Consider the following 14051-nt stretch of genomic DNA (forward strand, 5'->3'; position numbering starts at 1 on the left):
TGACTAATTAACTAGCGTAGACAATAAGAATATTCAAATTTTGGTACGGTAGTAAGAGTTACAAAAAGACATAATGATTAATGTTGAAACATTTATTAATTGGTGGCTTTACAATTCTTTTGATAACATATACCCGGTTACAGTAACATGATACTGTCGTTCAGAGTTCCTAGTGGTTAAAGGACGGATAATTGTCTGCTACTGATGCAGAAGCAAAAGTCAAATGAAACGATAAAAGCTCCAGCTAGAGATGATAGGTTCCATTGCAGCGTAAAAAGGTTTTTCTCTCATGCATATGCATAGAATGAACATACGAATGATATTTCATCAATATTTCATTTTATTATATACATATATAAACTCTGTCAAAATTATGGCTTGTAGTTTACAAGTAAATACGAACAGGCAGAAAAAATCTGTATTTTATGGACTTCTTTCATTCTGTATGCATGGCATGACCTGATCCAGTTATAAACAGTCAAAAGTAAGACTTAGAACACAAGAACTACACTCAGTTCTTTTTAAAATCACTAAACATCAAAGATTTCGTTCGATAACAAAACAACAAACAAAAAGGTGGAGGTATATAATAAAAGCGCCATTATAATAGTAACTAGATGTGGGATCTTTTTTCGGCAGTCGTGGATTTTGCTAGGTCGGATAGCACCCGGCGCTTGCGCGTCTCCAGTGACCCGACCTGGCACAATCCACTGGAGTTAAATACAGCATCCGAGATAAAGCTACTGTTAAAATAACCCTATTCTATTTCATTGAAAGGTATATAATAAATAGTGTATAGGTAAATTTATGTCTAAAAGTGTGTTCTTTTTCTGTTTACAGTGCTGTCATATTGTTTGTTGTTGGTATACCGGAACCAAATACACCTGACCAGCGTTGGTTGGAGAGCGGCATACTATGTATAGACGGATCAATTAAAGTAATATACAGAACATTTCCACAGCTGATAAAGCAGATGTCGCTCGGAAAAAATAGAGAACTAATCGTGTACGAACTACGTTTCTTTTAAACAGCGGAAGATGTTAAATTAAACCTCGCAGATGTACACTATGTTACACATTCAATGCTATTGTAACTGAAAATTCTTTGTATCTACACTTTGGCCTAACATTTCGTGCGAGGCCCAAAATCAACTGTCTTCTGATGTGACATTGGAAAGAGGACGGTAGAATATGCAAACTATACTTAGACAATTTAACATTTCGCCATCGAGTAAACATTTTGTTGACAAAAGTGGCATGCATTTTTTAGTCTTGTATTTTTATCGTTTTGTTGTGAAAGAAATCCAAAGCAGGCATGTGTATTTTGAAATATGTTAGATCATGTTTTAATTGTCTTTTTTGTTTAACAGAGACGGAGCAGAAGTTGCTGTTGTTTACTACAGATATGGATATGAACCTAAACATTATCCTACGGATGCAGTAAGTCACCATAAGCTTCATCTATTACGCCATCTTAAGCTTCATCTATAACGTCATCTTGAGTTTCATCTATAAGCTACAACTATTACGTCATCTTAAGCTTCACCTATTACGTCATCTTAAGCTTCATCTATTACGTAATCTTAAAGTGGCCATCAATTTATTTTTGCCACGCCAAAAAGTGGCAAAAACAGCAAGAACTTCTGTACACTAAAACGAAGATTTTTATTAGTCAAATCAAAGGGTTTGGTTACTTTATTTATTTTAAAGTTTTAATTTTCATTCTATTGCATCTTAAAGTAGTGACAAGTAAAGAAGGACTTACTTTCCGGCGGGAAAGGGTGTTTTCCCATGGGAATGCAAACATTTCCCATGGGAAAACATACGGAAACTGTTTCCCAACGAAACGCAAGGTTCTCGTAGGAATTTCCCATGGGAAAAAATTAAAAATATCTAAAAGCAAGTAGCATTCAATACTTACATCATCTACATAGCAGCAGAAGATTTCCTGATAGCATTTCTACATTTTAGTGATTTTTAAAAATTTTCCCACGAGAAAGAGTTTTCAGAGGAAATCATTCTCAAAGGAGACTAAATATATTCCCAATAGAAACAGTTCCCACGGGAAATGAACGCGTCATCTGTTACGTCATCTTAAGCTATTACGCTGAAGACAGATTGTCTGACGTTAGTTCTTTGTTCATTTACGGACAGTTTATTTTACAAAAAATAAAAGACAGCCGTAACGACATTTTCCTGGTATTAATCTTAATGACCTGAGTATTTTGATTTATTTGTAGTATGCAAACTGGATTTCAAGAAAGAGTTTGTTTTCATAAAAATAGATGGTGATGATATAACAAAGCACAGCACAAGGTTATTTATCATTTCCTTTATATTTTTTACTTTTTTAGGAATTCCAGTTACGATTAGACATGGAGAGATCTCGTGCAATCAAATGCCCTACCGTGGCAATTCATCTTGCCGGCTGTAAAAAGATACAGCAAGCATTGGCCGAGTCCGGAGTACTGGAGAGATTTATACAAGATACAGATAGAATAAAAGAAATAAGATCTTCATTTGTTGGATTATACAGATTAGATACAGTGAGTTTAACTGTTATGTCCTCCAACAAGAATCGTCTGTCCGTCAGTCGTCACTTCGTTTGTACGAAGCATAGATAACAATAATTCTAACATCAAGAGTGTTTAGGTATTTAACCCTTTAGAGCATCTGAACCGAAAAGTTAGGTTAAGCTTTGTTAAAGTGGCTGGTCAGGCGTCCATCGTCCATAATTTACATAAACATCCTCTACTTCTCATATCCTACCTGATGAACCATCATCAAACTTAGGTCTGTTGCATCCCTGTAAAGAAAAGAATTGTGCATAAGAATCGTAACTCTGACATTGCCAGATTTTTAATAATCTCCCCTTTTCATTTAAATATATTCTAGAGGCTAGCATGCACTTGACTTCAAATTTTAAGTATAGTAGATAGCGACGTAAAGAATTGGCGTGCAGTTTTTTAGTAAAATTGTTCTTGCTGACATTACAACGGTTGTAGTAGAGAAAGTTCTTTCAGCTTGATTCAATTGCATTTGAAGACTTTATAAGCTATTCTGGTGTTTCCATATGTTGCAGAAAGATTCAAGCAAAGTGATAACTCAAGCTCTACAAGCGCCTGAGAAATTTGTCCTTAAACCACAAAGGGAAGGAGGAGGTAACCAGTTAGCCGTATTGTTCAGATACAAGTGAAACTGTAAATCAATCTAACGTTCTTTTGCCATAGAAACATTTTGTCAAGTCCACACTAAGCATTATACTTTTAGAAATCTAATCAGAAAAGACACATATATCCTAGTATATTCTGTAAACTGTTATGTAGTACTACAGACATAGCGATATATCTGACGTATCGTGTAGGTTTATGGTATGCAATAATTTTCAAGTCATATAAATTTTTAATGTGAAAGGTTACGGGGAGACAAATATTAGTGCTAGAATTATCCAAACAATTGCATGGACTGTGCACAGGCATGTAAACATAGGTAACTTCTCAAATACATAATTACCGATTTCTGCTTTGTCGGGCTACTGCTATCACGTTACGTATTTCAGGAAGTAATTTGTTCGGAGACGACCTAAGAAATTACCTTGAGGAAATAAAAGAATCGCCGGAAAGATCTGCATGGATACTAATGGACCGGATACAAGCCACAAGACATAGAAATCGTCTGATACGAGCTGGACTTGGATCCGAATGTAGGAATGTAGTCAGTGAACTTGGAATCTTCGGTTTTCATATCAGGTAGGCATATAGCTCAGGGGTCTTGTTTATCCTTTAACATTTTGGGCAATTACTTTTAAACACAAGTAAATGATGTCAAATGATAAAAATTTCTTCTCTCACAACTACCGGACTCGAAAAATACAATTATTATTAGTCAGATAAAGAAGGTTGGAATTCTTTATAATAACTCTTTATAACACCATCAGATGTTTTGAAGTACATGTACACTTCAGTTCAAAGAGATACATGTATTTTATATGTTTTAAAACGATACAATATGGTTTTGTACGTATAAAATCTTTCAAATCACCAACTAACTTATCAAGAAGACCTTAGCATAAGCATCTTTTATATTTTCAGCACTCCTACCTCAGAACTGGAAAATATTGAATGTGGATATTTGATACGTACAAAGCCCGAAGAGGCGAACGAGGGGGGATTATGCAAAGGACTCTCATGCCTCGATACGCCATTTCTTGTTTAGCTGCTGGACAGTGTATGAACTATTTAAGAATCTCGTCTGTGTGATATATGCTGGACTGGATTATTTACGTTCTATATTATTTATGAAAAATATTGCAAAAGCTGTTATTTCTATACCTTTCTAAAATATTCCCCATTTCACATTCTGACGTAAAGGCCATTTAGATATTTTAACAATTTGAGCTAGTAGCCGTGCTTTACCTAAACGGAGGTAATTATACGTTGAGAGCTTATTTTCTATTGAATTTCTGCTTTAAATATGGCCACTAATGAATGCCTATGCAAATATTATAAAATTGGTCATATATTTCATCACATAAAAATGTAAAGAATTTTTATCAAATTTATACTTATGCTGAAGGTATCCGATCTACAAATAGATAACATTTCGATGCCTAGTGATCAAATGCTCTTTTTGTGGGTATCATTAGAAAGGGTTGTGTCTGCTAAACAAGAATTAAAAATATGCACGAATCACTACAGTCATACTTTTTGACTGTAAAATGATAACTCTTACATTGTAACAACTGGATTTCTGTTGAAGTATCAATAAAACTATAAAGGAAAAATGCCAAAAATTTTTGTAACATATTTTTGTCATATAATTTACATTTTCTTTTTTTCAGTAGACAATGCACTTTCAAATGATACCAAAATTATATGAGCTTACTAGGCGTCAATATTTGATATATATTTAATAGCACTGTTATATATGACTTGCTTATTTGTGGACTGGATACCTTAAAGCTTTAATGACTAAAAACTAACAAAATTACATGTACATATATCATATTTCAGAAGACCTTAAACGGCATTCTTTAAGAAATAATTAATCAAGATTTCAGTGTTATAATTGATTTTAAATGTCTTTGGGATATATCAATAATCACGCTGTGTTTTTTAAAACTTGTTTTATAATTCAAATATATAAAACTACTAAAAATTACCTTTTCGGGTCCGCTATAGCCTATGTTATTACAATGTATTTTTAACATTTGGACATGTTAATGTGTTCCTTATATCCAATAATTCACTATAACCATGTTTGCTATAACCATCTTATTTTACATAGAACAAAGATTGACTAAAATCGGGGCATTTTAAAGTGTTCCCTACTTCCGGAAATCCGTTATATCCATGTTCGAGATAGGTGAAGTTTACACAGTTTATTCGTTAACAAGATATAACAGAGGAACTGAAAAAGTGGTCTCTTAATACTGCGGTTACTTTTCTATTACTTATTTCTAAATATGTGTCTATTTTATTTGTGCATGGACCTATGGAATGTTTTCTTTTTATGAGAACATTTAATTATTATTTTCACCACTGGAGTTTACTATTTCTTAACTCATAAATTGTACACATTTATGTTTCATGTATTCCCTGCTACGCTTGACACAATATATATTTCAATAGTTCTACTCGTTATGTGGTTAAATTATGCATTTTCGGATATGGCGCAGATGGAACTCGCTCACTGACTTTTTGTAACATTAAATACTTATACCGAATTCACACTGCGTGTGATAGCTACACGTCCGGTCGAGTGTGAAACTGGAAGCCACTACTCATTGGTCAACTGTTGTTTTCACGTCATACTATCTTACTAGAATGTTTAATAACTATGGGCCCATTTCACAAAAATTCATTAAATAATGTCTTAAGTTCATTCCCAAGTTTAAAGTTGAGACAAAACTAAGAAGTGTCAAAAGGTACAACCTAAACGATTTCACAAAGCTTATATCTATAATTTTCCATAATTATTTTGGTACAAGAAGTGTTTAATAAATACGTAGACTGGCTCTACAACTTTATTCCCGTTATGTCAACCGTTAAAATCAGTAACATGTCCGCTAGCACCTGTATTTACCATCACGCAATACAGAATTAGAGGTTATTTAATAACCATAGTAACGTGCTAGTGGCCCAGTCGGCGTTTTGACGTCTTGTAAAATCATCAAAAATCATCAACAATGCAGATAAAATTACGTAAATGTTTACAAAAGAAAACTACCTAAACTCCATGAATGTATTTGAGCCCTTCCATGAAAAAACCTGTATTAGTGGAAAAAAATCTAAATATAGATAACAAAGGCCAGCTTATAACGATGAATATAGAGTATTCTCTCCCTTGATTGCCGATTATGTTAAAGAAATTCCCTTTGACTTGATTATATCCCTTAAATCAGCTAACGCCGTATATCAATAATTCACTTCCATAGATTAAGAACACCTACATAATAATGTGCTAATAAGTTGTCATATTTTGGAAAATATGATTTATTTGCCTCTAAAGTGAAAGAAATTGTAAATTTTAGTGATGTTCACTATTTAATTAAGTGATGTCGATACTTTCAGAATAAAATTTGATGCAAGAAGATTGAAGAGGAGATATTGTTGTGTAATGTCAAATCTACAAAAACATTCACAAATAAAAAAAAATAGTTGAAATTAACCACTGAAATAGTTTCCCTGTAAAATCTATTGCTCAAAGATTTATTGCTTTTATTATCACTCTTTGCGACAACGTTTCGGCCCAAACCTAATGTTATTTATCTTATGTATTTGTTAGCCAGAAGAATTTCAGAATATGTAATCTAAGACTTTTGCATGTAACTTGATAAAGGCCTTGGGCCGAAACGTTGTCGCAAAGAGTGATAATAAAAGCTATGAAAAAAATCCCTATAGTTATTTATTAAATATATGAAGTTTCATTGATCGGGAAACCAATATTTATTTCAGTAAGAATGTCATGAAAGCAGTATGACGTCGTCGTGCGTGCAATGTATTTATTTTTCGGCGTTAATGCAACTAATTATGCGTATCACTTACTAAAAAAACATACATTTGAATATTAGAAGTAGTTTTTTAAAATGATTTCACTGAAAAATTATCCAACCGTATATTTTTGGTTTCATCGCATGCTTTTTATTTATACACCTCTATATTTTCATGATGCATGGGTGCTTTGGAATTTCCGTTGCCATGACAACACAAATAACGGTTATTTGTAAAATATTGTAGAACTCGATTTGCCTTAGATAACTGTACATTTCTCATCATCATCATGTATTACAGTATACTTGTTTCTAGTTTCTGCATGAACATAAGAAAAACAATGCTTTTTCAGTATTTCAAACTACTTTGCAATAACTATATCATGTCACTTATACAAGTTTTCTCAAGAAACGGCCCATTTGATAACATTTATGTGTTATCTCCTTAAAATTTATCGCGAATCTGCCATTCGAATCTGAAATACGATATTGCATTACTTTACTGAGCTGAACAAACAATTTGCAACCACAATAAGTTAGATTAAATCATGTGTCCTTCATACAGAACAAATATCCAACCAAAATACTTTAAGCAATTATGCATAAAATGGGTAATTCTTGGAAACTGATGATAAAGTTGACGGGTCAACATTACCAATGACAAAACTAACAGTTTGCTCCATTTTGAATTTCTTGAAAATGGTTCTCCTAGATTGTATTGATAATTCAAATTTCACGTCTCTCAGTAACAAGGACCACAATAGAAATATGGATTTTCGTCTCTTATTTTGTTAACTATGGTACTGGTGTGCAAGATATGGTTGATTATTCAAGCTTGTATATTCAGTTTTTAAATATGCAACATGTTAGTTATTGCAACCGTGAATGAACTTCGTACCATAAAAATCTTTCAATTTTTATATTCTAAAAATTGACACTACTAAGAATCAATGATAAAGTTTTGAGTAGACAAAACAGATCTCTAAAACTTAATAATGAAACAGATCCTTACTACTCAATGATGAACAGATCTCTAATACTCAATGATGAAACAGATCTCTAATACACAATGATGAAACAGGTCTCAATACTTAATAATAAAACATATCTCTACTACTCAATAATGAAACAGATCTCTAATAATTAATAATGAAACAGATAGACTAATGCTTAATAATGAAACAGATCTTTAATGTCTAATAATGAAACAGAAACAGATCTCTAATACTTAATGAAGAAACAGATCTAGACACTCAAGAGCATCTCAGAAATTTCCAGTATCTGGACTGGGATTCGAACCCCGGACCTCGGGATTGACAGTCAAGCGTGTTACCACTAGACCATCGGCCCACCTGTTAGTATCTTATTGCCATAAAATATGCACATTGAAGTGATCGCAAATTGTAGATTATCGGGAAGCGATTTGCATACCTATTGAAAAACAAGACTGTTATAATTATCTAACAGAAAAATCGAAAACTGTCCATTATGTATGATAATAGACTTATCGAGACGCAGCTTTGCGGAAGAGGTACATTTAAGAAGTGCATTTTAACGGAGACGACAGAATATGAGTGGCAAATCTATGACTTTCGCTCTTCAAGAAGCTTTGTTGTTCTGGCGTGTTGATGCATTGATGACATTATTTGTCGTACCAGCGAGCTTATTTGCCGTTCTGGCGTGTTGGTGACTTGGGGCGTTTGAGGGTGCCATCACGCAAAATAAGCGAGCTGATTCGAAAAATAAGGTACTAGTCCCATAAGTGCGTTAATTGGTCGTTCTGATGTTTAAAGGGCGCCAACACGCCAAAGGAAATGGCAAAACAATCACCATACGAACTAGTATTTTACAGTCTTGTTTATATCACCTACGTTGCAAAAAATAACTTGATTGAAGGGATTGCTATTTTACCCACCAGACTGGCCCGAAGCCACCGCCTTCTCAGAAACGGAAACTAAAACACTTATTATATCTTAGTGAAAAATAACTTTATGGGAACGTAATGTGAAGTTTGTTTGTTTGGTTTGAACGCTGTAAAAATCACCATAAAATGAAGTTACATTGGGTTTTGTGTAACGTAGTTTTGCCAAAACGGCTACAAATGCTTATTTAATGTAAATATGAAAGGGCATAGATGCAATACAATATATAAACAAAACTAGAAATTACCCACATTTTATAGAAAAAAATAATGTAGACAAATAATTTCTGAACTAATGCATTCGTGATTAATATATTGAATTTAGAATACATAATCATTGTGTCGTCAGTACAAAATAAATAGAGTGTTTGTGATGTCTGTCAGGCGGCCATACTGTATATCAAGTGGATTCTGATCGGCGAGTATTTTTAGCAAAAGAAGCAGATACCGTCCACCATTTTTTCGTTATAGATAATTCAAGTAAACGATATAGTAAAACTAGATACATTTTTTTTTTCATATTTCAATAGAATAAATTTCAAGCACCTGCCGTTATCGGGATTTTAATCCTCCGATTGCCTATTTAAATTTGTTTGCATCACAATCATTACGAGGAATTTCCTAAATCCAATAATACTACAAAATAGACAACATCCATTGCTTGGGCTCTAGACGATAATCTGATATCCAGTCCCGTATCCTTATCCACTTCAATACACAAAATCACCGAACACAACACTGCAGTAACCCTAGAATGAACGAGAAGGATATCCGATCCGTTTTGTTTACGTGTTCCCCTGTTCGACTCGGCGACGGGCGGGAGCTGATGAATCCCAATAATTTAATATGGAAATTCAAGTTAAAAAAAAAAAAACGACCGAATATCCAGCACGGCATTTGATAATTCTTCTTACCGGCTATTCACATCTAACACAGCATTCTTCTGATTCAATCTACTGACGAAAAGTTTAAAATGACAAGTACCTCTCGTTCTGCAATTTGAAAAAAAAAACACCCGGGAGTATTGCCAGTGAACCGCAATCTGTGAAAATATAACAAATGGTTAATCTATTCGCTGAAGTTGAAACAGAAAAACAGTAGACACACACAATATACTACAACAACTTTCTTCAGCCGTCCATGTAAGTGCATTGCACACTGTAAGGGGGTCATTCGTTGCCCTGCTCTTGCTGGGGTATCGGATGCGGAAATTGGCAATATTGAAAAAACATGTCACTGCTGCTTCAATCCAACGCTCTGTCTGCAATACAAAACATTCCTCATTTCAAAGCAATTCAACTAGAAATTCAACTGACAATTCTAGAAGCAATTCGTCAGCGGCAAAGGTGAATGAAAGGCCTAGACAAAAACTTAATCTCGGTGTTGTGTGGAAGGGATCTAATAATCCAATTAAACGCTACAACCGGTTTTTACATAAAAGAAAGGATGTGGATAGACATTCGTCTAAGCATCTTACATTCCCCACCAAACCTTCGACGGAGAAAAAGATCATTTAGCTTTCGGAAAGTCAAAGCTTGAAGTCACTGAATCTCAAGTTAATTTCAGATACCGAACTGGCAGTCGGCCGTAAAGTCTCTTTAAAACTTTGATTAGATCCTAGCTATATAATGGATAAATCGTTTATTATTCAGCAATAAAATCTTATTTTCAGATTGCATTCATAATCAAGGTAATCAAGGTATCCGTATTGTTCTTGGTGCATTAAGAACATCGCCATGTGGAAGCAAATGAATAATCTCTTTCCAAATGCCATTAAACTCATTGCAAAAACACACTTCTACTCCTGCTCACAAAATCATTTTTAAACCCAAATATCTCAACTCGTACTAGAAAAAACCCCAAGAATTCAAACTCTTTTCTAATTGTGTTGGGACCAGTAAGTCAAAGGTCAAGGTCACAGGGGCCTGAACCTACAAAATGGGTTTCCTCAAAAACTTAAAAGTAGGATTGGATTTATGAAGTAGATGTCTAACATCGTTCTTGAGATCAATAAGACAAAAATCAAGGTCACGGGGTCCTTAACTTTGAAAACGGTCTCCCCTTAATGACTTAAGAACCTTCAAACTTAATTGCATGATTGGGCTTATACAGTAAATGACCTCTACTGTTTCTGGGCTAAGAACGTAAAAAGTCAAGGTCATACGAGTTCTGAACCTTGAAAACGGCTTCCATCCAATAGCTTGAGAGCCAGGTGAAATAACCTACAAAGTTGACAGACTGATTTGGCTTATCTGAGACTTCAAAACGGTTTCAGCTCAATAACTTGAGAACAAGATACTGCAGATAATATAGCTGTAATTAGAAGCCTGCGAATATATCTATTGACTTGGTATTTCTCTTGTTTTTCTTATTCGTGTATATAAAGGGTACATTATGTTTTTAAAGTATAAAATTTAATCAATATACGAATTCTTGATTTTTGGCATTCGCTATTGTTCGTTAAATTATGTTCATTTTTAAATCATCGAAAGATTAATAACCTACAAGATAAATATAGTTTATCGAAGAAATAAAACTTCCTAAAAATTAATGCTAAGACTAGAAATAATTACGTGTTCCTTTTAGATAACAGGAATTATTACAGGAAGAAGAATGCTTTTAAAACTAAAGAAAAAATTTGCTTCTTATAATATTATTTAAAAGCGAAGTGTTCTGTTAGACATTTTGGTGAGAAACATATATTGACTTTGAATTTTAATTGTTAATTATATTAATGTCGTATTTCATGATCTAAGAAAGGGTTAAGTTTAAGTCACTTTCGGAAGAAGAGAGATATAGAAAAAAGGTCAGTCGTCTGCTGTTGCGATGAAAATTGGATTAACAAAATTCATTTTATTGTGAATGATTATATAAGATAATAGAATAACTTATACTGTTTAACGTTTAACGTCAGTCAGAGTAGAGACAATTTGATTTTAAGACAACACAAATGCGCATTCTATAATCTACATCTAGAATCTGTATTCAGTGTAAATCTTGTACTGGTCGTGATTTTCTTTTTTCCTAACATTTCTTGATATTGATGTTTAGCAATATGTCTTAATATTCATATTTGCTAACATTTCGTGATACGCATTTTGAAAGACATGTCTTCAATCATTTCTTGATATTCATATTATCTAACGTGACTTTACCTGTAAGATTTTCATCCTTGTTTTTGTTTGAAATTTAAGAAATGAAATGATTTTTTTCGGTGTTCATGCGAAATGAACGACATAATAGGATCGGCAATTCCATAAATCGCGCTAGCGATTCATGTTTAATTTGCAGATCCTATTCTGTCGTTCATTTCGCATGAACACCGAAAAACAAAAAGTTTCATTTCTTATATTTACATTATATTTCCTTTCGATTTGTAAACTATTCAATATTATGAATTGCATATAATTTGTAGCATTAAGCATTACAATCAGCTTCCCGGCCATTTTGTTCGCCAGACGGAACAACAGCGACGTCATCTAAGGAACGTTCTCCCTGACTATACGCGGACGTCTTCAAAACAGCGATATGTTATCACTACGCAGCGATGACGTATTTTTCGCGCCATACCTTTTGCTGTTCATACGAAATGAACGTCAAAAGTTGCAATGGAAAAGAATCGGGCGAATGTAAATATTCTTATTTTAAATTAACAGCGACCAGTGCAGACCAAAATCAGCCTCCACGTTCGTGTAGGCTGATCATGGTCTGCACTGTTCGCTATTCAATCAGTAAATTTTCATTGAACACCCCTTGAAATAGTACTAAATGGTACTGGCAAAATTGAATGATGGACCGGTCCGTTTTAGAAATTTAGCAGCGTGAAGGTTAAGAGTGATGGTTTCGGCAAGAAGTAACTTGTTCTGATTTGCTCGAGAGGTTTTGGAGGTTTGTCAGGGGATGTTAAGCAATGAGGATCCCTATAGCAGACCCTGAGGGGCCAACTTACATAGAATCTTTTGAGCCTGACACAAAATCTGTTTTCATATAAAGAAATAGAGTACGAAAGAGTTTTTAAGAATTTTGCTTATCGATAAAATAGACAAGCTGCCGGGGCGGTTGCAACTTGCTGTTGATATATCCATACAGTATTTATTGTATCATTTAGCAGGGTTATCGCAAGCTAATGCCATCTGAATTGAAGCACATAATGCCCTGAAACTTGGGACTTTATCTTTTGTTATCAAGAGTAGGGGCATTCTTCACACATTCTTGTGATCGATACAAGGGAGCAATTTTGGCGAAGTATTCAGTCAGTGTTCTACTGCAATGACGAGGTCATTTCTACTTTGGTATCTTTGGCTGGTACGAATTGCACGACTAGAATGTATGTGGATACACAATAAAGTTTTCGAAAAAGAAGGCACTGCTCATCTTTGCTGTAGATCTCTTTAACCATTGTTAATGTACACACGCGTGAGGACAATTTGTTTTAATTTTGCCAAAGCTGGTACCAATTGCCAAATGTTGGCTATTTTTTAAATATATCTATATTTTATTGCATAAATAATAACCTATTTCACATAGAGTAGTTAATGCTTTCATTTGTAATAAATTTAACTTTTCATATTGTTAAACCCTTTGGCGAACGTTTTAAATGCTAACATAGTTTGATGATACTATGTTACAAATTTCTATATTTAATTTACCTAGTACATTAAACCTTTACCGTGCTAACTTTCCTAAATGGACTGGTCTATCATTTAATTTGGGCAAACCCATTTACTATTAGAAGGGGTGTTTACTAAAAATTTACTGACTGAATAGCGAACATTGCAAACCTTGATCAGACTGCACGGATGTGCAGGCTGATCTTTGTCTGCACTGGTCACAAAGGCAGAATCACTTGCTGACAATAGGCTAAAGGTTAAAATCCACCAGCGTGCAGGTATCAGACACATAGTTGTCAAAGTCATTTGCCATTGTTTTTCGATTTTGTAAAAGGGGCCAGAAATGGCAAATAAATAATACGTAGCATTGTGTCCATGCTATCACTTCTTTCAACGTTTAACACCATTTTGTAGATCTCAAGTGAATAGATTCCATATCTGAATTTTCGGCGACCTTCGGGATCCTTTTTATTTTTGGAAAGATATTATTTTCTAGAAGTGAAAAATAAAAGAATCTGGCCCTATGAGAT

General features: G+C 34.0%; 1 protein-coding gene across 6 annotated transcripts in view; it reads left to right on the forward strand.

Moving 5' to 3' along the window:
- The window catches only part of LOC123554983 (glutathione synthetase-like), a 38338-nt gene extending 32707 nt beyond the window's left edge, over positions 1–5631 (forward strand). For 4 of the 6 annotated variants that reach the window (XM_053547464.1, XM_045345462.2, XM_045345464.2 and 1 more), the window contains exons 8-13: positions 841–1005; positions 1370–1439; positions 2354–2545; positions 3082–3160; positions 3559–3748; positions 4091–5631. In XM_053547464.1, the coding sequence (XP_053403439.1) occupies positions 841–1005; positions 1370–1439; positions 2354–2545; positions 3082–3160; positions 3559–3748; positions 4091–4214 (820 nt within the window). In that variant the 3' untranslated portion in view covers positions 4215–5631. The remainder of the gene's footprint in view (positions 1–840; positions 1006–1369; positions 1440–2353; positions 2546–3081; positions 3161–3558; positions 3749–4090) is intronic. The other 2 variants (XM_053547465.1, XM_053547466.1) reach the window with 2 other exon arrangements.
- The last annotated feature ends 8420 nt before the right edge of the window (positions 5632–14051 follow it).

The sequence above is a fragment of the Mercenaria mercenaria genome, chromosome 7 (assembly GCF_021730395.1).
Source record: "Mercenaria mercenaria strain notata chromosome 7, MADL_Memer_1, whole genome shotgun sequence".
Taxonomy (NCBI): domain Eukaryota; kingdom Metazoa; phylum Mollusca; class Bivalvia; order Venerida; family Veneridae; genus Mercenaria; species Mercenaria mercenaria.